General features: G+C 33.0%; 1 protein-coding gene across 2 annotated transcripts in view; it reads left to right on the forward strand.

Annotated features, from left to right (window-relative positions):
• The window catches only part of BMP5 (bone morphogenetic protein 5), a 161,636-nt gene that overhangs the window by 133,608 nt on the left and 3,563 nt on the right, over positions 1–24,465 (forward strand). For both annotated transcript variants that reach the window (XM_049776899.1, XM_049776900.1), the window contains exons 4-5: positions 7,577–7,771; positions 23,098–23,174. In XM_049776899.1, coding sequence (XP_049632856.1) covers positions 7,577–7,771; positions 23,098–23,174 — 272 coding nt within the window. The remainder of the gene's footprint in view (positions 1–7,576; positions 7,772–23,097; positions 23,175–24,465) is intronic.

The raw sequence follows: 24,465 nt of genomic DNA on the forward strand, positions 1-24,465 counted from the left end.
CTCACCACAAGGAATGGTGAGTGCAGTTTGAGAAATAACTACACTGAGAACTATCATAACAATGTGAATGAAGAGGGAAGTAGAGAGCCTGTCTAGAGTACAGTCAGGGGTGTGGTGGGGAGGAGCGAAATTTGGTACAATGGGGATAGAAATGTTGCATTGGTGAAGTGGGGTGTTCTTTACATCACTGAAACCCAACTACAATCATATTTGTAATCACGGTTTTTAAATAAAGATATTAAAAAGAAAGTTATGATTTTTTAATTTAATTTTTTTTGGTTTTGGGGTTGCACCCGGCAGTGCTCAGGGGTTACTCCTGGCTCTATACTCAGAAATCACTCCTGGCAAGCTCAGGGGACCATGTGGGATGCCTGCATTCCTACCACCAACCTTCTTCATGCAAGGCAAACTCCCTACCTTCATGCTATCTCTCCAGCCCCTGAAAGTTATGATTTTTACTTTTAGTAACCAGCTGATTTATATGTGGATTTTACCTCAGTTATTTTTCTGTGAAGTAATATAGTTGACAAAAATATGAAATCTCCATGTTGTAATATCAAATATTGTTTTTTGTACCCATGTTACAAAAGGTAACATCATTGGAAACCAGCTAATATTTTATATATAGACAACTCAGGAGCCACTGTACAGTCATACTGCCATTTGGGCTTTATGAGGGAATGGTCAGCGCCATTATCAGCGTCTTGATATTTTTTTGAATCAGAACTATGAGAAATTGATGGGAAAAACTATGCTTCTCTTCATTCAGAAGTGTTTTGTCATATAATTTGTGTGAGAAGAAATAAAATGCCTAAATATTTAATTTTGTTCATTGTTTTTGATAAAATATATTATTTCTGCTTTAAATAATGGCTTATTCTTTGCTGCCTAATTTAAAAAGTATTATTTTCTTTATTTTTCTCTTTATTATGAGTAAAAGCATTTGATTTCTCTTCCATTTTGGTGTTATTAGTACTAAAGATTCTGAAAGTAGCATTGTATTCCCTTTTAGGTGTACATATCAAATTGAAAGGGAAGTTTCTACATTAATGGACTCTACTTTTCTGAATGTTAAAAATTCTTTTAAATCAAACATAAAAGTTGGTATAAAACAAACATTTCCTTTAAAGAGCAAGTCATAAATATCTAAATTAATTTCATTTCCAAGATTATTTTCATCTTCAATAGATAAGCTATAAGAATATAATATTAAACTAATTTAACAGTTATTAAATAAAATAAAATCAGTCTGAACTCTAAAAATGATTCTAAAATCATAATAGAAAGTAATAGCTTTAAAAGACAATTTGGGTTGATTTTTTTTTTTGAAACTCTGCATTGTAATAGTTTTGTTTAAAATCTCCCATAATTTAAAAGGATTGTGTATTTATGCTTTATTATATAGAGATAACCACATAACTCGAAAAAGATTAAAAATAACTCACTCTTCCCACATTTTTATGAGTAGAATGCTTCTGCTGTCTTAAAATAAATGAGGGTTGTAAGACCAATGCTGATCATTATTTTGGAGTCATGTGACACATGATGTCTGTAAAGCTTTTAGGGTCACAGGGGGAAAGGTACTATATAAAGAGAAGAACTATTAAAAAGTGAGTGCTATGTGACGGTAGATACAATTCTTATTATGACATTCATATTCCCATAGGCAAATGACCGGACTCAGGAAAAAGCACATTTCAGTTTATCTTGCCTGAGACAGTAAGCCTCTTTATTTAAGACTGATGACCCTGGAAGAAAACTTTTCTTTTCCCATCACCTCAAGTTCCACCTTCAGTGCAATAAAACAATTGAACGTTTTGGACAGCTTCCAATCTTGACACAAACTTCTGGCCTGCTCCTTTATGATTCTGGGCTGTTCTTCCTTAGGTTCTTCTTCCTAGAGTTGCATGAACTTCCCCTCTCAAACATTTATGCTTTTCTCCCATTACACTCCATCTGCACACCAGTGTTTCTGACCAAATACCCCTTATCTTCTTGGATACCCATTTTCCCAGACTAGAATATCAGACCTTTCTGCAAAGAATTGAGAGTTTGGGTATTAAATCCCTTCTATAAAGCCCTTGTACATGACAATCAGAAGAAAAACTTTATTACTGCTATGTTACTAGACATTAGAATCACATTTCTTTTTCTTCACCGACAGTTAGATTGGTGCATCAGGATAAAGTTCTTTATTACTTTCTGTGGATTTCAAACTTCCAACTATGTCATTTTTTGTAGTTAGAATTCTCTTTGTTAATTTTTGCATATGTTCCTTCCTTTGATTTTAATACTCTACATTATTAAATATATAATGAATATATGATACTATAAAATGTAGTTATTTTATAACTTATTTTTAACTATTTATAAAGAAAATAATGGAAAAATCAACAAGTAGGGCATATAAAGAAATTGTATTTTTCTAAATAGAACCTCAGAATTACTAAGGAAATAACTCAGACATCTTAATATCTTGCACTAAATCATTGAAAATATATTTTTTCAAATTTGCAATATCTATGAGTTTCTAGAATAAGTGAAATAGTTTCAAAATCACATTTTTCTGGGTTTTGTAGCTTAAAAGGCAATCTAAACAATATAAAAACAAGGAAGTTTTCTGAGCATGAATATAGGTACAGTTTACTGCATCTCAAGTTTATGTGATTATATCTGACAATAGGACTGTTCTTTTACTATAGAACTAAAAGCTATGCAAATTTTCCATGTAACTGTAACAGTCAAAATTTATAGCTAGACTACAGCATACTTAGTTTGAGGTTATAATTAGGTATGATTTAGTATTTAGCATCTGAGTAGACAATACTATCTTTCCACATTTCTTAAATCTGATACAATGTGAATTAGTCTATATGCTGAATAGAGAATTCTGCATATTTTAAACCATCTGTTTCTAAATAGAGCAATACAACACTATAATTTAAAGTCATAGAAACTAGAATTTAAGAGTATCAGAATCAAATTTAATCACAGATTAAAAATAACTGAATACCAGGAGGAATGTGAATGAGAAACAATATACTATTTTTTTCTTATGAAGTAAGCCCATAAAGGGTGCTGCAAGACATTTTTTAAAAGGTGATTAGTGCTCAAGTTCAATCACAGGTGTTTTGGTTTAAGTAGTCATTAAGCATTAAGTCATTAAGCATATGTATGGGAGAAAAACAAACTAAAATTTATTCAAATATTTTCAAGTGATATCAAGGTTAAGACTGATAATTCCTCAAATGAATTTTTTTTATCTTTGTATGGTAGAGGGAAACTAAATACAAATATTTGGAGCCACTTATCTTTATAAAATCAACATGTCATTAAAGCTTTTTAAAAAGTCAGATTTTCCAATGTGATGATCTGAAATACAAAATCAGTGATTTGAGGTGATTCATTATTAAGCCAGTTTACATATATGATTCTATATTGGAAATGACTATCTTGAAACATCTGTAAATATAATTCTCGAATATTGCCCTTCTCCCCTGATACAAAATTATAAAGAGCTTGTTAAGTCTTGAACTCTCAACTCCAATTATGGCCACTTTTGGTAGATAACATATACTTCCTTCTTGCTGGAAGAGGCACATATATAGCACAAAGTATACTGATGATGGCATAGTTATTTGGTGTACCTTAAAATACTCAAACACTATCAGATTACTGCTTAGTGCAGCTTGAATTCCCACCATTCTTTAATCATTGTTGATGCTGATCTATGAAGAATCTTAAAGTTTTACACTGACATTTGTATTTTGGTCCTATAATTGCTAAGAAATCACCTTTAAATACAGAGAATCTTTCTTTACCACTTGGGCTGTATAAGATTCTAAAGTAGTGTTAACGTCTAACCTAATATTTTGTATTATATTTTGGTAAAACTGTTCTATCAAAATCACTGCATGTAGGGGCCAGAGCAATAGTATAGTGTATAGGTATTTGCTGACACAGCAGACCCTGGTTTCATTCTCATCATTTTATATGGTTCCCTGAGCACCGCCATGAGAATTTCTGAAAGCAGAGCCATGTGTAACCCCTGAGCACAATTGGGTATGGCCCAATCCCCAAAAATCACTGCACTTAGACACATTGTGAGGTGAATCTAAATCTCTTGCTTTGGTGTGCATCTTTTCCTGAGGATAAATTCACTTCCTTGAAGTTGCTTAATTCTTATTTAGAAATATTCCTTGTGAATTAAACCCACCATGTTTAAACTGTTCTTAGACATGTCTGAATCCTAATGATATTAAGGTTGGATTCAAATTGTTATCTCACCTTTTAATTTTAATATTCTTTTTCCTGCCTCATTTTTATTTATACTAAATATTCAATGCACAATCCACATTATCTACCTATATTTAAAAACTAAAAATCAAAAAGAAGCTTCATTTTTGCAAAGAAAATCTATAATGACATATACCAATAAATACTTTCCTTGAATCAAAATTATTTAAGGATGTATACACACAGGCACACACATATATATTTTTGTAATAAGTAAAATATACTATGTATTAAATGATAAAACCCTGCCTTTTAAAGGATAGTTTTTTAAAGATTGTTTGTTCTCATATACAATATAGTCTTATTTCCCATTAGTCCTCCCTATAAAGTTCAGTCATTCAGAAGACTTAGTCAACAGAATCAGTGTTGGTGTATTGTTTCTGAAAAGGCAAAATAGTTCATGTATCTAAAATATAGTTTTAGAGCAAGAGTAACAGAGAAAGCATTAACTTATGGAATCTTAATAGTCACCTCATTGCTGAAGTAAAAAGAAAACCAAGAGGAAACTTAATAATATTACAAGTTATTTTAAAAGGAGTTCCCGTTGGTTGGAAGAATACTTTACCCCACATACAATGTCCACCTTTGTAGAGTCAAAGAACCTCATATTTGTAACACACATCTTTACAGTTTTCAGAACATAAATCTTGAAAGCCATATTATTCCTTCACAGATAAAAATAAACATATTGAAAGCCTTTAGAATAATAATAAAAGAAACCCTCTTGCAAACTAAAGAAAACTTGGAACTTTGTGTTAAGTGCTTACTGAACTGTTAAAGGGTCAGTGTGTGTTGTAATAAATGGAAACCGATTTACTGTATTCCATTTGTGAACATCTTGTGGCAACCTATTTCAATATTAAAAAGATCATATATTAAAAATGAGTTAGTCTTCAATATATCCAAGTGAAAATTTAGTTAATGTTAACATTTCAGTAAAGTAAAAACAAAAACACAACATTTATCCTTATGTTGTGTTACAGGACAAAAAATAAATAAATATTAAAATATATGAACAGATTGCCAGTTATTCTGTTCCATAACAGTTAACTTTCTAAGTTCTTTTTTTTTTTCCCTGAGCTCTCTGTCACTTGAAACATCTTAAACCAATTTCAAGTGCTACACCTGAATAAACATGTTGTAAAAGTGTTTATGTATTGAAGTGGGTCAGTTCAAGGTATGGTATTTGGCTAGAACTTCTAATTTCTCTTTTTACAGCAAAAAGGCTGCCAGAAGGAGGAAGTCTGAGCTGAATTAATACATTTGTTACAGTGGAAGTAGAATGGAAACTGCTCTGACCACAAATCAAACTGCCTCATTCATTTATGCCAGTGATAGAGTTTTTCTAAGAAATATAGACTCTGGCATAGAGTCACTGTAAGTTTACATTTAAAAGAGAAACCTATATGCTTATTTGTCTAAAGTTTACTTCTTTGATTATTTGTAAGTTCTTTTTTTGGTAGGAGTGAATATAGGAGTATTTGTGAGGCAGGATGCTGCTGCTGCTCCTGTCTGCAATGGTACATACTTTTCTTCTTTGTCTTTTTTTCTTCTTTCTTCCTACTTCTCTCTTTAAATGGTGACTATTAGGAACCTCTAATGTCCCATTCCACAGCTGCAGAACCTCACATGACACAATCTCAGTTTTCTGACATACAACGTCTCTGCACAATACACGTATACATGAAAATGTTTATTCCAACAAAATAAACTTTATTCATAGCAAGAGTTTATTTGCTAAAATACCATAACTGCCATTTCAAGGTCTGTTTTCATTGTCTTTCTTGGAAGGTGGGTCTAATCTTAAAATGAGGTAATATATAGGTTTACTGAATTAATATGTTATAAAAATATGCGTGTCTTTCAGGGAGCATGGCAGAGCCAATCTTGTCCATATTTTAAACTGCATGATATATTACTCTCAAAAGATTGATGACTTTGTATCTAAAGTGTAGATTTTGCATGAGATCTGAGTAATTGCCAAATAAATTTATCATTTAAGATTAAATGGCTCTCTTTGGCTATTTTTAAAGAGCAAAGTTTTCATTGATTATATGTTATATATGTATATGCTATTTATATGTGTATATGTTATATATGTATTACTTTATTTATACATGTTAAAAAGTAAAATATATGCTATATGTCTTATTTTTAGTGAATTTTTTTAAATTTTAAAATTTTAAATTTTTTTAAAATTTAAATTAAATTAAATTTAAATTTTTTAAAATTTAAAATGCTTAAGGAGAATTAATTTTGAAAGGAGAGAATTGTTATATTTAAGTTCTAGATTATTTCTAGGACCCAATTTATTAAAGCATGGAAAACTCAAAATATCCCTAGTAAACATAGAGCAAGTATGCCAATATTTAGGCACTATTCTAGTATTATAATAGCTGTCATCCTCATTATCCAAATAGAAAGAAATTTTATCAGCATCTACTGTAGTTGATAGGATGTCTTGACTTCTAATCTCATCCAGACTTCAATTACTCTCAGCTGAACAGCAAGTAGGCTTAAATAAACCCGGACTGCATCTAGTGTGGACACAAAGGCAGATCTCCAAAGGCCCTGACATTTCTCTCCTTTTGGCTTGGTTTACACTTTTTGAAATTTTTTAGTAAAAATTCATGTTTGTCTCAGAGGAATGAAAGTTCTGAAATTTCCATGTTTACTTCAAAATTCTTTTTGTTAGGAAAGCACTGAAATTTGAAGCCTAAGCTCCTTGTCCATTTGAGGATTCTAGAATGACTTATGAAGAGATTTAAGTAGAATGCAGCTCTGCAAAGTTTATTGGGCACAGGTCAGAGGTGAAAGGGAAGGAAAGGCTATCAGGACTAATTAACACTTGAAAGGCTTGAAATAAGCTGAAGAAGTAGAAACACCCTCCCAGCCATTCAGCTTTTATCACTTAGAGAAAATTATAGGGCAAGTAATGCAGAAGAGCCCATAGCTAATATTTTCAACATTGTTATTTAATGTAGACATTGCCAATCAGGCCTTTTCTAGTGGTTTTGAGAAGTAGTAGTCATGAAGAGCCGCTCCTGAACTGAGTTCTATGATGGAAGAATGATAGAAAATGAAAAAGGAAAGAAAGAAAAACTTGGATATTTGTCTGTGACAATAAATTTATAATTTATAAGATTCTCTGACCTTTCAAGCAAATATTTTGATGATGTTTTGGAGCTTCTCTTCATTTTCTAAGTATTCTCAAATTAGTTCATGTCAGGTAAATGTTCTTTCTTTTTACTGAACAAAGTGCTTGTGTATTCTGTTCTAGGACGTAGTATTAACATCAAATCAGCTGGTCTGGTGGGACGCCAGGGGCCTCAATCAAAACAACCTTTCATGGTGGCCTTCTTCAAAGCAAGTGAGGTGCTTCTTCGGTCTGTGAGAGCAGCAAACAAAAGAAAAAATCAAAGCCGCAATAAATCCAGTGCTCATCAGGAATCCTCCAGAATGTCCAGTGTTGGAGGTAAGAAAGTCAGAGCATAGGGGCCAGAGGAGGTAGGGTTCTTTCCTTGCTGTAATCAAACTGCAATCAAACTCCAACATCCAGAATTTATGTTAGAATCTAAGCAAGTTTATTTGCTCTATGCATCAATATAAATAGGAAGAAATACTTTTATATGCAATTACATTGCATTGAATTATTTGCTATATATAGTAATGTTTCAAAATAATTTTCTAACAAATAAATTAAAATGCCTGTCTTGAAAGTAAAATATTATATTGGTGCTTTATTACAAGGCTATTATAAAGGTATCCTCAAAAAACTAAAGGTATTTAGTTTGACAAAAATTGTAATTGCTTAATGTGAAAGATGGCAAAAAATAACTTTCTTAGACTTTTCTTCCTAGTAAATACCAGTCTGTCAAAGTTATATAGTTTTCCTTTCATGTAGAAAAGTTCAGAAGTTGGTTGAAATATTTTAATTTAGTGTAGCAGACTGCATTAAGAAAATGGTTTGTTAAGCCTTGAATAAAAGAGTAAATAATTTTTGAGGAAATTACAGCTGGAAAAGTAAAAGTCTCATGCTTATTAAACTTCATAATGCCTCTGGCCGAAGTGCTCCTGAGCTGAAATCATCAAAGTCTTTTTGTATATTGGTGAACTTTTTTATTTATCTTCTCTTCTTGACCAAAATAGCAAATTTACTTTAGTTATTTATGTAACTAGAGATGAATAAAACACATGGAACAGAAATCACAAAACTTTTCACCAGTTCCCTAACACCATTGAGAGTACAAAATTTTTCTAATATAAACTAATATTTTTCTTTTGAAAAACTTTGTCATTGGCAATCTTTTCTGTGAAATATGTGGTAGATGGTTTTGGAACAAGCTCATATTTTGATAACAAGGAAGAAGAAAGTAGCTGGTTTGTGTTGGTGAGACTTAACCTTTCAATAGGTAGTAATCAAGCAGATGGAAAGAAGTCTCAGAGGATTTGGCCTAACAGACAGAGGTTTAAGGAAAGGGAATGCCAATATAAACACAAAATTTGATATATAGGCAAGTTGAAATGCCAGTGAAATTTTAAATTATCCAAATATAAATAACAAGTACTGCTCTTACAATAAAATACTGTGCAAGACTCCATGGCTAAAAAATCAGGTCAATGGTTAAGAGAAGAGTTGTAGTAAGTATTTGTTTAATTACATTTTTCTGCAAACATTATTAAGCATAGAAATTAGTACATGAATATTAAAACTCAGCTCATTATTACTTACTTTGCCCTAATCACTTTTTATTTTAAGACTTTTGCCCTCTAAATTCTTATTTTTTTTATTTCTGTCTCCAAAACTATGAGGAAAAGGAACACATAGAATAGTGAAAACAGTGTATAAAAAGAAACCCCAAGATATTTATTGAATAAATTAATGTATATTAACTGCATGTAAAAAAGTTTATTTTTTAGATAAATATGCAAAAGTCTACTATTCTCAAATATTCTGCAAAAAGTACATGTATTTGTTCTTCAAGTTTGGGGCATGAAATTTGAGCAGTTGTATTACAGGAAACATTTCTTATTTCACAGTGAAGCAACACAGTAGACTTTTGTTTTAATCTTGGGTGGGGGTGGATCTTAGAAGTGGTTGCAGCCCCTACTTTTACTTTAGTAACTCTCTCTGATACAATGTACTAAGAGCATAAGATTTTAAAGAATCTACTGTAATTTACATGTTGTTCAATGACTAGATTAGAATGGCAAAAAATAGTGTTAGAATTTGAAGCAGGTCAAATAGCAAAACATATTTTATTGCAATAATACTTGAAAATATTGCCTATCATATGTTTGATACGAAAGACCTTCCCATGGTGATTTCTTAGATCATGTCTTAGAGAGTCAGTGAAATGGAAACATTATTTAATTTTTTTTCCTGTGATGGTGATGCTCAGGAAGAATGCCTGGCTTTGCATTCAGAAATTATTTCTGGTAGGACTTAGGGGTCTATATGGAATTTTATATGGACTATATGACTCCTAATAGGATTAGCTTTGTGCAAGGCAATCACCCTACCCTACACTTTTTATATTTGTATGGGTATTTTTGTTTGTTTTTTGTTTTGTTTTGTTTTTTTTTTTGGCCACACCCAGTGGCGCTCAGGAGTTACTTCTTATTCTGCATTCATAAATTGCTCCTGGCAGGCCTGGGGGACCATATGGGATGCCTGGAATCAAACCCAGGTCCATCCTAAATTGGCCATGTGCAAGGTAAATGCCCTACTGCTGTACTATCTCTCCAGCCCCTATATATGTACATATTTATTTAAAAATGTTGTTTTTATTACACAGTTTTAAGGTATAACTCAAAACAAAGGCATTCCCCCACTTTCTCCTTCTTTTAAATCTATCATTTTGATATGCAAAAGTCCACTGGAATCTGACTCTTCCATACCCACCCCTCACCCTCCACTGGTGGAATTTATATTGGGAGAATAAAGAAAAGGTAGTTTGGCTTGGAGCATGGAGAGACCACAAGGCAAAAAGCAAACTGACTCCATGATTCTTTCCTTACTGGCTTGGTTTATTAATTCTTTGTGGCTACGCTGCTTCTTTAGACCTGTCCATCTGAAGGTAGAAATAGAGTTTGTGAGGTGATTTTACAACATAGGCATTTATTTTACAACTAGTGCTTGAACACGACCAAGGACCTAAGAAGACCACAATAATGGTGAGTTATTTGACCCTCCAATGGATTATCACCATCATGGATGTACAATGCCCATGACCAGAACATTGGTGCACATGGCTCCCATTCTTAATGGCTTCATGTTGTTTTAGTCTGTTCCCTCAGTTGCCCCATCACCCATAGTAGCAAAGGTCCCCTCAGGTATGACAAAAGCAGGCAGTTAGAGGAAAGAGAGTAAAAGACTCTGAATAGTATCCCAGAGGCCAATTCCCACAGCCTATCTTCGACTAAAGGTGGTTTGTGCAAGCACCTTGGCCCCTCAAGTAGCAGCAGTTTCTCGAGGTTACTGATGAGGTAGAAGCCAAAGATAAAGCCCTATTGGAGGAGGATCAACAGCAGGGAGATGAATAGGTCTGCCATCCAGATTCTGGCCCAAGTACAAGACTTTCCATTCCAGGTGACATTAGAGCCTAATACAGAAGGATGAAACGGTGTAGAAGATGGAGGACCAAAGCCTATCTGAAGCCCAAATGAGGAGAAATTGCTTTAAGAATTTTCTGCAACTTTCTTCTAGGTCCTATGTGCATCAGTCACTATATTGCTGTTTAAAATGTGTTTTATACCTGTATAGATCTTAATAGCGACTGCTTTATAGCTACTAGTATCTGCAAACAGATACTTTTGTGGTTTAATATTTATTTGTATAGTTTCAGAAAATGCAAAAGATTTTTAAAGTTTAGATTTATAATGCTTGATTGTGTATACTATTTAGCACTTTATTGTCAAATTATGTCTGCAAAAATGTTCTAATGTCTGTCCACAGAAGTTGATGCAAAAGGAATTTGGATGCTATTGACTTGTAATACAAAGTTCAGTGTAAGAATGTTTAATAATTTTTGAATTAAATATATCTGCAGAAAGGTTCTAATGTTTATATTCAGAGAAGTCTATGAAAAAATCGTAATATGTATAAGACAAAGATCTGGAAAAAGCTGACTGTTTTGAGAGTAGTGTATGCACAGTTTAGCCTTTGAGGCTTTTACAGCCAACTTTTACTGTGCCTATGCAAAATAACAACCACTTTTATAAGTTCTGATCTGGTGTCCCAATTCTGGCAGAGAACAGTATAACAAAACACTTGTTTTGAATAGAAAAGGTGAAATTGTAAAATGACACTCAACTTTTAACCCAAATCAGTGGCATTTCCCAAACTTCCTTCTTCCTTTTGACCTATCTCTTAGAAATGTAAATGTCTACCTAGATCTGACTCTACCCTCCCCGACCTGGTAGAATACTGGGAGAATAAAACAAAAAATGTGGTTTGGCTTGGAGCATGGAGAGATCATGAAGAATAGAGCAAACTGACTCCATGATTCTTTCCTGACTTGACTTTTTAATTCTTCACAACTATCCTTCTTCAGACCTGCCTGCCTGAAGGTGGAAATATGATGTGTCGGGTAATTTCACAACGTGGGAATTTATTTACAACAGATGACACATACCTTGAAGGACTATTTTAAAAATAGTTCTGCAGCCAAAGTGATAGTACAGCAGGTAGGTCATTTGTCTTGCTCGCAGCCAACCTGGGTTTGATCCTCAATATTCCACACAATCTTCTGGACACTGCCAGAAGTAATTCCTGAGCGCTGTGTCAGGAGCAGCAGAAGGGATGCCAACTCACTACCACAACAAATGGTTCTAATTTCATAAAAAAATTGAGATTATAACTGCAGAGATCTTTCACCCCCTGTGTTCCTACCCCTGCAAAATTTCAAATGATCAATATCACTCACCAGAATGCTGTATTTGTAACACCATGACCACATATTCTTGCTCTAACTCCTGACTCAAATGATTTTAAAGTAAAAACCGATATATTGCCCTCATAATATATGACATTTAAAAGTATAAATTTATGTAAATCTATATATCTTTTATATAATGAAATATCATTACCCAAGGTCTACAATTTACCTTCAGGGTGAGTCCCAGTTTTGTCAATTCTGTGATTTAAACAAATATATAATGTCATATATCCATATTTTTATATAGAGAATAGCCTATCACCCTAAATATCTGTCCTGTTTATGTATTTCTCCCTCTATATACCAATCAAAATTTCTTTTTTAATCATATTTAACCTTTTCCAAAATATCTTATAGTTTGTTTTATGTATTTAACAATATATTTAAGTTTAACCATTTTTTCTAATTAAAGAATATCATTCTTTTCAGGGCTGGAGAGATAGCATGGAGGTAAGGCATATTTGCCTTGCACTCAGAAAGTCGGTGGTTTGAATCCCGGCATCCCATATAGTCCCCTGAGCCTGCCAGGAGTGATTTCTGGGCATAGAGCCAGGAGTAACCCCTGAGCACTGCTGGGTGTGACCCACAACAAACAAACAAACAAACAAAATATTCTTTTCAAATGTTACACTATATTCAGTCTAGCATGTATCCATTTAATTAATTAATCATGTCACTCTTGATGTTTATTAGAACTCCAAAGTTACTGTTCCAGTGAAAGTTCTGAAAGGCTACAAATGTGAGAATGTTCTAATCCACATGATATTTTTTTTTAATTTTTATTTTGATCATGTTGGCTTACATATCTTTCACAGTAGTATTTTAGGTACATATTAACATTGAATCAGGGGAGTACACATCACCAAATTTGTCCTACCCCCATCCCCGTTCCCTTCCTGCAACCCATATCCCCCACTAATCCACATTTTTTTAAAAAAAAATTTGGAAGGACACACAGCTGTGATCTGGGTCTACTCCTATCTCTATGCTCAGAGATTGCTCCTAGAATTCTGTGGACCTCATGGTTTCAAGCCTGGGTCTACCAAATGCAAGGCAACACCATGACCACATATTCTTGCTCTAACTCCCAACTCAAATGATTTTTAAAGTAAAAACCGATATATTGCCCTCATAATATATGACATTTAAAAAGTCCTTTCTAAAACATTCATTTTGATTCATATTTCTAGTTTTTTTCTTCCACTGCCTCTTTTGTTTATCTACTACTTTATTAATTTATTACTATGTTTCCTTCTTTTATTTAATTGATGATCAATCACTTGTTAATCATATACTATTAGAAATGATACCTCTGTGGATTGAGACTATTATTAATACCTGCCTCATAGAGTATAAGGACATAATTAAATGTGAATAAGAACCAGACAAGTGATATATGTTTATTTAGCATTAATAATAATTATTTTATATTAATATAATTGTATAAGGCTTTTTTTTCCAGGAATAGTATATAAGTACTTAATACTCTTACATCAGGAAGCACTGAAAATTCTCCCTCTCTAATAACTACCCATACTTTTGTTTATTTTATGAGAAGATTTCTTGGCTTTTAAGACTTCAGAAATTACAGGAATTTTATAGCTTTTGATCAAATTTGACCAGACCTTCTGAACACATTTATATATATTAATAGACAAATCTTAATATACATTAATGCCTTTTGTATACTATCAATATTCTAGAGAAAATTCAGAGAGAATATCTATAATAATTTATTGAACAATAATATTTATAAAATGTTATACAAGCAGCCATTATGTAATAAGTACAGTACTAATAATATGCTAATAAAAATGAAGAACTGCTTCTTAAAAATAATTTTTTTAGGGACCAAAAAGTGTGCAGAAGGTAGCTACTTGCCTTGTATGTAGGTGACATGATTGGTCTTGGCACTTCTTATGATCCCCTAAGCTTTGCTATACATGATTAAAAAGAATTGGAATAATACATGAATACCACCAGATATTTAGCTACCATAACAGTAATTTCTAAGAGGATTGGCATAAATTCAAGTAAGAAATGCAATGGACAAGATGATTAAGATGATAATTAGGCAAGAGTGTTAGTAGCATTTTGAAGTGAGCCTCATTTGGAATTCATTATTATTTTGGGGGGGGTTAATCATAAGTATAACTTCTACCAAAGCATTACAACATATGTTTTATTAAATAGTCTGATGTCATCCTTGTGTCTTTGTCTCTTACATCCTCTTTTAATTTTTGAAAATTAATTAAAAATTATTGTTAAAGGTGCTGACTTTTTAAGCTTTCTTTTGGGGAACTAAGTTTGATAGTCATATGTTTTATTAAATAGTCTGATGTCATTCTTGTGTCTTTGTCTCTTACATCCTCTTTTAATTTTTGAAAATTAATTAAAATTTATTGTTAAAGGTGCTGACTTTTTAAGCTTTCTTTTGGGGAACTAAGTTTGATAGTTCTAAAAAATGATCTGTTTTGAACAAATAAATATATTGCATTTGGCATATTTCAGTTATTGCCTAAATTGTAAATTCTATTTTGATTTTTTTAAATTTATAGATATGTATTTGGTCCTCTAAAAGATCTACATTTTTATTTTTAATTTTTCTGCTACACCTAATGTCCAGGATTTACTTCTAGCTCCATGCTCAATGATAACTCCTGGCAAGCTCAGAGACCTTATGGAGTGTGTGGGATTGAACACACAAATCAAGTACCCTACCAATTGTACTTACAGTCAGGTTCCTAAAAGACCTAATAAGAAGGTTTAAATAAAAAGAAGCCTATATAATTTAATGGAGTTTTAACAAATTGTCTCTCTTTTGGAGGATAAGGGTTAGGGCCATGCCTGGCTGTATTTATAGGTTACTCCTAGTGGTGCTCAGGAAACTTATGTACAGTGTCTGGGATCTAACAGGTCAACTTCATACAAGTACCTTAACCCCTTGTATACTCAGTTGCGTGTTTTTGACATCTTCATGGCTAAGTTAGTTCTCATTTATTTCTTTGGTGGTTTATTTCAGTGATGAATGGACAGACCACTGAAACCTTATGCAAATGTTAAAAATTCATTTTTATTCTACTGTTTAATTTCCATGTCTTTTACTTTCTGACTTTTTTCTTCTCTGACAAAAATTATTTTAGATTGAATTATTAGATTATGCTTATTCTTTTTCAGAAATTCACCTTAAAGATATTTAAAAATACTTTAGATATTTTATCACTAGAGTTTCAATACTATTTCCATTAAAATGTTTTGTCTATATCACTTTTATTATAGCTGAAGAATATAAGCATATTATTCTATTGTCAGCTGTGGCAATGGGAAATTTTATTAGTTTCTGATATAACTTCTCATTTGTAGATAAGTTCATCAACAGTAGCACTATATCTACTTTATTTCATGTTGCTAAGGGCAGCTGCAAATCAGTAATTTTTAAAAGATTTAAGTCTAATTTCCTTGCCCTAACTCTCACAGCTTATTCCTTTAGGAATGTAATAAACATAACTACAGACTTTGCTGGTTTGAATATATGAATTGCAATGATATTGATTCATAACATATTATATTATTAATATTAATTCAATGCTAACAATAATTATTATTAATTAATCTCTACCATTAATGATTAATAACAATATAAATTAGAATACATAGATATGATATAACTAATTTATAATTGATATGTTTGTTAATTACATATAATTACTAATATAATCAATATAATACAATTAATACATAATATGTAATATTATATAATATTAATATACTATAATTAATGCAAATAGAATATAATTAATACAAATTAGTAAGTAGTGATTGCTATGAATTATTAAATATAAATTAAAATTGTTTTATTAACATTTTTAGCATTAATTTTATTAATTTGATTAAAAATTCACTGAAATTTTATTTTTGATAGGAAAAGGAGATGATATGGTCTCAATTCCTGTAACCAGACCCTGTAATAAGTTTCTTTGACCGTTGACTCTATATAATGTTATACACATCAGTTAGTCTGCATGGAAAAATGCATAGATAGAATCAATATATTTGACATTTAAGTGTTTTTACCTTGTTTCATAAACATGGAATTTAAAAATCATATAACTAGCTTATGATGGTTCACATGAATCTGTAGGTGTTATTGACTAAAATGTTTTTATTTCTATTTGTTATTTTTAATTAAAGCAAGTATAAATGAATACTTATTTTTATGTTTGTTGAATACAGAGTTGACAGTGTATTATTATCTGAGATTCTAAACTAATCATTTGGTTGTTTTTGTACATTTCAGGTGCTAAAATGCTTTTTAAATTTTTAAATGTTGAAACAGACTCAAAAGAATATTTTGTTTCATATATAGTCAATTAAATCAAGTTTAGCATTCATTAGCTTGTATAGAAGTATTGTCATAATCATTCATTTAATGATATTTATGTCTACTTTTATGCCAGAGAAGCAAAAGAGATACTGTAATTTAAAATATTTGCTGTGTTTTATAAAGAAAATGTTTGCCGATGCCTGATCTAATGCATATCTGAATGAAAATTTATTTTAAATATTAAGGTCTGAGATAGGCTACAAGTTTAAGTTGCAAACCATGCATACCACCAACTACTGTTCTGTCTCTTACACTACATGGTACCCTAAGCACTACTGTTTTCATCCCTAAAAGCCCTGGACACTCCCAAGTATGTTTAAGGGTGGCCCTAAGCACTGCTAGGGTGACCTTATGCATTGAACCACTGTCATTGGTTGAAAATCAGTGAGAATAACCTTTGTATCTTTGAGTACCAGTTATGAGACTCCCAAAATTATAATTATTGAAAAGTTCATGCAATTTAGTACTAAATGCTGCAGGCATCTTGTTTCTCAGCATCTTTAGTGGGGAGCAAATTCTTCACGAGAGGAAATATGAAATAATGATACCACACACAGAGAATGTGGGGTCAACACATCATCTGACAGGAATGCAACAAGTTTAATTTTTTAAGCAGGTTGATATATAGGGGTAAAGCCAACCATAGGTATAGAGAAGAATGATTTACAATCACATAGCAAAGTTTAGCAGTAAACATGTTTACTGCTATGGGTGTGAGCTATAAGGATTTTGAATTACAAAGGAGAAGGTAATAAACTCTTTGCAAGCTTACTTCAAATGCAAAATCAGGGATTATTAGGAAGTAGAAAATATCTAGGAACTTGATCTTCACTAGGCTGGGCTCTACTATTTTAGAGGTCAAGCTAAGGAAGGACCCAAAGCCCCTTAGGTGTGGTTCCCTTTTTCTAAGGAGAGTCAATAGTCCAGGGACTGCTTCGCCCTTGATTACCAGAAACTGCAGCTGCAAGGACATATTTGAAAAAGAGAAAAAATATTGTCCTTGCTTTTAGGTACTAAATATTATTCAGAAAAGGGGGTTCTTATAGTAATCTTTGGTGCTGGAATTTCTGAGCCAAATTATTTGATAGAGGCCACAATTATGCCCGAGATTTACAAAGGAGAGATAGCCAAATAATGACTGAAACTGTAATGCCAAGCATCTCTGCGGAAATTCCTCAACCATCCACACAGGTGAAAAAGGCATCCACAGAGGGCCTTTTGAGGAACCCCGTGGGGGTTATTTCTTTTCTTCCCACCAGGAAAATATGAGGATACATCTGGTGGGCTGAGCTCCCCTAAAAGTTTATGTATGTTGTGGCAACTAAAGACAACTGTTCTCTAAATATAGTATGATAATGTATCCACTTATTATGTTCTTATTGTATGTTTGTTTACACAAAGAATAAAATTATATTTTCTTTATATTTTCTTTCATTTCCTTTTCACCATTACCTGCATACTAAGTTTCTTGAAATCAAGACCATTGAAATAACTTGTCTAGAAGGAAAAATATGATTACTCATGTTTTCTACATGATATTAAGTAAATAATTAAATAACTATAAAAGGTGGGTGACAGGACCTATTAAGATGGGCCCATTGGCTCTTTGATGCATTTATATTTTTATTGGAGGTTGAGGATAATTTAGCTAAAGTTGGCACCTGAAGATATATTGTAAAATGTAAATATACATAAAATGTAAATGTAAAGTGTTCCACTATATTTTCAGAGGTGACTGTCAAAGTTAGCTATTTTTATCAATTTATTGAACTCTATTTTTAAATAATTCTTGCTATCTTATCCTAAGTATTTCTTTCAAAAGTTTGTATTAGAAAGAGTCTAAATCAAGAGGATAGAATAGAAAATTATTTTTTCTGTAAATGTTTCTGTTTCTTTACTATTATACTTTCCATAATATAAGAGTGGGATTATGTATTTAATCTTAATTCTTTTTCACCACTACTGTAAGAATTCATGTTTTATTAAAATTACATTGCAAATACTATGGAATTGATATATAAAAAATAATAAGGAAACACCTTATTAATTTTTCCACTTATTGAATACTTGTTATGGAAAGCATTGTTTCCAACATTTGAAATATATCATAAATCCAGATATATATATATATTTGTTATAAAATAAACAAATTTATAATGTATATACATACCTATATAGAGATATATACATTATTTTGGGGCTATACCTGGCAGTACTCAGAACTTGCTACTGGTTCTTTGCTCAGAGGACATTACTGGTCAGACCAAGTGATGCTAGGGCTGAATACTGGTAGACTGTGTACAAGGTAAACACCCTCCCTGCTGCACCATCTTTCCATTTACCAATAATTTTTGCCTTTCTAGAGTTATATTCTAGTAGAGGAAACAGATAAGAATTGATATAAGCAGTAAGCAAATAAACAACATAGTGTATTTAAAAAAATGCCTGGAGTGATATCAAAGCAGTAGGGCATTTGCCTTACACAGAGCTGACCAGGGACAGATCAGTTTCGATCTTTGACAACCGATATGGTCCCTGAGCCAGCCAGGGGCGATTTCTGAATGCAGAGCCAGGAGAACCACCTGAGAAACACCAGTGTGGCCCCAAAACACATATATATGTTATTTTTATGCATATATGTTATGCATATATATATATAGAACATATATATATGGAGAGTATCAGAGAAAGAACATTAGGCATTAGTTATAAATGTTTATGGATTTTTTTTTGTTTGTTTGGGGGGCTCCTGGCAGACCCAGGGGCCATATGGAATGCTGGGAATAAAACCTGGGTCCATCTGGTTCTGCTGCTGAATGCAAGTTAAACATCTTACCATTGTGCTATCACTCTGGCTCCCTCTTTTATAGGATATTTAGTGAACACATTCAAGAGAAGATAATGCTTCAGTGAAGATTTAAATATAAAATTTATCTTCATAGGAAATAGGTAATCCAGCCTATCTCTCTGAATTTCAAAGAAAGCTGATTTGAGAATGAAAGCTCTAAAACGGGGGAAAGACTGATCTGTGTGCAAGAGATGACCATGTCAAGAATGGTAGTAGGGAATTTGTCAGAGAGGTAATGAGACCAAATATTATAGAATGTATAAGCCACTGCACAAATATTCCATACTTAGAGGTGTGGATAACCTTAATTGGACATTTTTTTAGGAAATGAGTGGTGTAGGGAGGAATGGAAGAATCAGGGAGAATAGTAGGTATATACTCAGCTAACTTTAGAGCAGGGGTCTCAAACTCGCGGCCCACATGCCGTTTGTGGCCCTCTGTACAACATTTTGTAGCCTGCGGCCGGCCTTCAAATATCGCAGTGTTCGCAATTATTCGCTTATGGAATAATCGCATTAAAAATCGCATTAGTAAGAAAAAAATCACATTAAACATTCACATACCCCGAGCAGTTCCATTTGGGGTATGCAAATGTTTAATGAGATTTTTTGTGATTTTTTTCTTACTAATGCGATTTTTATTGCGAATATTTGGTAAGCGAATAATCGCGAATACTTTGCACCTAGCGCAAACGTCATTTTCACTGCTCCTGCCCACTGTTCCTTGCATTATCGGAGGCCTAAGGGAGAGAAGGGAGAGAAGGGACAGAAGTTTATTACAGAATTAGATTTTGTCAGACCTTCATCATGACTTTATTAAAGCCTGCAGTGAAGAGAAAGATTGATGACGAGCACAGACAATTTTAGGAAAAGTGGGAGACGCAGTATTTTTTTTGTTGAGCACAGAGGCATCCCCACATGTCTTATTTGCTCAGAGAAAGTTGCAGTGCACAGGAATACAACTTGAAATGCCATTATTCAACTAAACATGCTGAGGAATGTGCCAAATATCAAGGAAATGAGAGAGCCAAGCGGGTTGCCAGTCTTAAAGCATGTCTAGTGAGGCAACAAGATTTCTTCAAGAAAGCAACCAAAGAGAATATTGCATCAGTCAAAGCTAGTTAAAAGGTTAGTGAGATGATTGCTAAGGTAGGGAAACCATTCACAGAAGGAAAGTTAGTTAAAAAATGCATGTTACAGGCTGCAAGTATTATCTGTCTGGAAAAGAAAGGTCAGTTTAGCAAAATCAGCCTTTCTGCCAACACTGTGGCAGAGCGCATTTCTGACATGTCAGGTGACATTTATCATCAACTGTGTGAGAAAGTCAAATGTTTTGATGCATACTCAGTTGCTCTTGACGAGGGCACAGATATATCAGACATTGCGCAGCTCACAATTTATGTCCGTGGTGTTGATTTCAATTTTGAATTGACAGAGGAACTGCTCACAATAATTCCAATGCATGGCCAGACCACCGCTAATGAGATATTTTGTCATCTGTGTGATGCCATTGAGAATGCAGGTTTGCCATGGAAGAGGTTTGTTAGAATAATAACCGATGGAGCGCCATCGATGACAGGGAGGAAAAATGGACTGGTGGCCCTTGTTCAAAAAAAGCTTGAAGAGGAGGGTGTGGAGAGGCCATTGCTCTTCACTGCATTATCCATCAGCAGTCCCTTTGCAGTAAATGCCTGCCGTGTGACAATGTGATGTCTGTTGTTGTGAAATGCATCAACCAAATTAGATCCAGGGGCTTAAAGCACAGGAAGTTCCATGCTTTTTTAGAGGAAATGGAGTCAGAATATGGAGATGTGCTCTATTTCACCGAGGTACATTGGCTCAGCAGGGGAAATGTCCTGAAAAGATTTTTTGAGTTGAGAGAAGAAGTGAAAGCCTTCATGGAGAAGGATGGGAATGCTATTTCTGAGTTGAGTGATCACAAATGGCTCATGGACTTAGCTTTTCTTGTTGACATCACACATAAGATGAATGTACTAAACAAGATGTTACAAGGCCCGCTATAGGCAGTTTATCAGTGCTGCCTATGACAATATGAGAGCATTCTCCACAAAACTTGTGTTATGGGAATCCCAGCTCTCTCTGAGAAACCTTTGCCATTTCCCAGCATTCTAGGAACTTGTGATGCAGGCATACCATTCAGTGGTGAGAAATATGTTGATGCTATTTTTAAGCTAGAGAAGGAATTTGATCACAGATTTGCAGACTTCAAAAAGCACAGAGCCATTTTCCAAATTTTTGTGGACCCCCTTTCCTTTGAAGTGCAAGATGCCCCTCCTGTGCTTCAAATGGAGCTCATTGACCTGCAATGGAACTCTGATCTCAAAGCCAAGTTCAGGGAGATTAGTGGAAAAGCAGACATGCATGGGCAATTTTTGAGAGAATTGCTCCCCCCCTGGCTTCCCTGAGCTTTCCCGAATGTTCAAGCGCACCATATGCCTTTTGGGAAGCACATATTTGTGTGAAAAGTTATTCTCCACATTGAACTTCAATAAGTCAAAGTACAGGTCTAGACTTAATGATGATCATCTTCAAGCCATACTGAGGGTCTCAACTGCTTCTTCTCTAAAGACAAATGTGGTTCAGATTTGTGAGAAGAAGCGCTGTCAAGTCTCTGGCAGCATGGAATAGGCAAAAAGATGCCATGTTCAGAAGAACTGTTCACGATCTTCACTCAATGTTCATAAGAAATAATTAAAACTGTTAATAATGACGTTTGAGGACTTTTTTGTGTGAGATCCCTTATGCGGCCCTGCCTCACCCTGTCTTTGCCTAATGCAGCCCCCAGGTAAATTGAGTTTGAGACCCCTGCTTTAGAGTATGTTGGAAATCCTGAAAGTTTGGTAGTCAGTGTGATAAGAATAAGGAATATTATTTGACTAAGTTTTGTTTTAAAATGTTTCTAACCAGGAAGGTACAATTAAAGAAGGGAGACATCTACAGGACACAAATATTTGGAAGGAATTATCAAAACCTTAACTTTAGAAATCATAGTTTAAGATAACTGCTAAGATAGAACCAACTGAAGAGCTGGGTGGGAGGATTTCACAGAGAGCTAGAGTTCATAATTTGCATGTGATAGATAGCCTTGGATTTGCTCCCCAGGACTAAATTGCTTCCTAAATATAAATGAAGTGATTCTCAAGCACCTAACCAGAAGAATTTTGAGAACCAATAGAATCTCCAATGGACTTCTTAAAGTCTACCTCATGGAAGATATAAAATAAACCTATATGAACCTATATAAACTGCATATATGAATGTGTATTTTCATACAAAGTGCTAATAGACCATGAATCAATTAGTGAGAGAATATGTATTAAATAGCTAATATTCAGTAATTACAGGCTTCAGTCTATCTACTATTACAAAGTGGATTTAGTAAAATCCTTATTGGTATCTTACAAAATAAATAGTATTGCTATAATTTATTAAAAAAAAAAAACAAGACAAGTGACTTGCCAGAAATCTTAAATCTAATGTTAAGACTAAAACTTACATTTCACAGCTTCAAATAGCTCCTTTTTTAAAAGTTGCAATTGGTTTACAAAATAAAAAAAGTTTAATTGATTAGCTATCATTGTTTAAATTTTATTTACTTTTAATCTTCAGATTACAATACAAGTGAACAAAAACAAGCTTGCAAGAAGCATGAACTATATGTGAGTTTCCGAGATCTTGGATGGCAGGTAAGAACAGTCAATCAACTAAGGTGCTACTCATCTATTTTAATATATATTGTTATAATCATTGTCAGCATTTTCCCAACACAGAAACCAATTGTCTTTAGTATCATTATTTGGTTTATGCATTTCTAAAATGTCTCCATTATATTTTCACCATGTAAACATAATTGGCAGGATTCATTTTCAACAACTGCATTAAATAAAAATAAAAGGATAGGGGCCAGAGCTATGGCGCAGCGGGAGGGCATTTTCCTTGCATGTGACTGACCCAGGGCAGATTGATTCAATCTCCCGGTTCTCATATGATCTCCCAAGCCAGGAGTGATTTCTGAGCGAATAGCCAGGAGTAACCCCTGAGTGTCACTGGGCGTGCCTCCCAAAAAAGGATAGTCAGGTGTTATTTAAATATTCCAGAGCTTTCTATTTAATAATTTTGTCAGAATAATTTCTTTATTCTGCATAGTTTTGAAATAGTGGTCTAGAAAATAATGCTTAACTATAAAGTCTTTGTTATGTTAGATCATAATCAAATTAAATAATTTAATTGAAGTTTTTAGACTATTATTTTTAAGTTTTTAGACTATTATAATAGATTCTTAGCATATAGACTCTTACTGAGACATACTTAAAATTTATCATTTTTGATAAACATCTGGGCTGCATTTCCTGTTAAAATTTCAAAATGAATAATTCAATAAGTTTTGAACAGCATTGCACATCTACAGAGGAAAAATTTACAACTATTGTATGTGTATTTTAGCTTCCTAAAATTTGTCATTAACAATTTTCATTCATTCTTTTAAAAATATATTGCTAATGTATTACATATAAGGAGTACCATATATGTATATATGTATATAAGGAGATTTTAAGTTAATATGTGAATGAATAGAATGGCAAGTTTCTCAAACCAAGAATGACTCATTAGGAAGTAATTATTATTATTTAAATTATGTTTATTATTCTTTCCCTTTTGGGTTCACTTAAACTTTCCAGAGTTCATCATTTCCTGTTTAAATAACAAAGCTATTTTATGATTATGACTTTATTCATGAACACATGGGTGAATTCATGTAACAAATATACTTTTTAGCAATCTTGGAGATATTACAGAAGACGATTTGTGAGATATGTATATTTTTCCAGCCCTCGAGATATTTATATTTTTATTGTAAATTTCAATTTAATAATAATAAGGGTTAGAGAAAGAGAAATCTACCTAGAATAAGTATATTTAAATATTCTTAAAATTTATTTCATTTTATTATGGTGATGTACTTTTCTCTCTGTCTCT

The sequence above is a fragment of the Suncus etruscus genome, chromosome 7 (assembly GCF_024139225.1).
Source record: "Suncus etruscus isolate mSunEtr1 chromosome 7, mSunEtr1.pri.cur, whole genome shotgun sequence".
In the NCBI taxonomy this organism is placed as follows: domain Eukaryota; kingdom Metazoa; phylum Chordata; class Mammalia; order Eulipotyphla; family Soricidae; genus Suncus; species Suncus etruscus.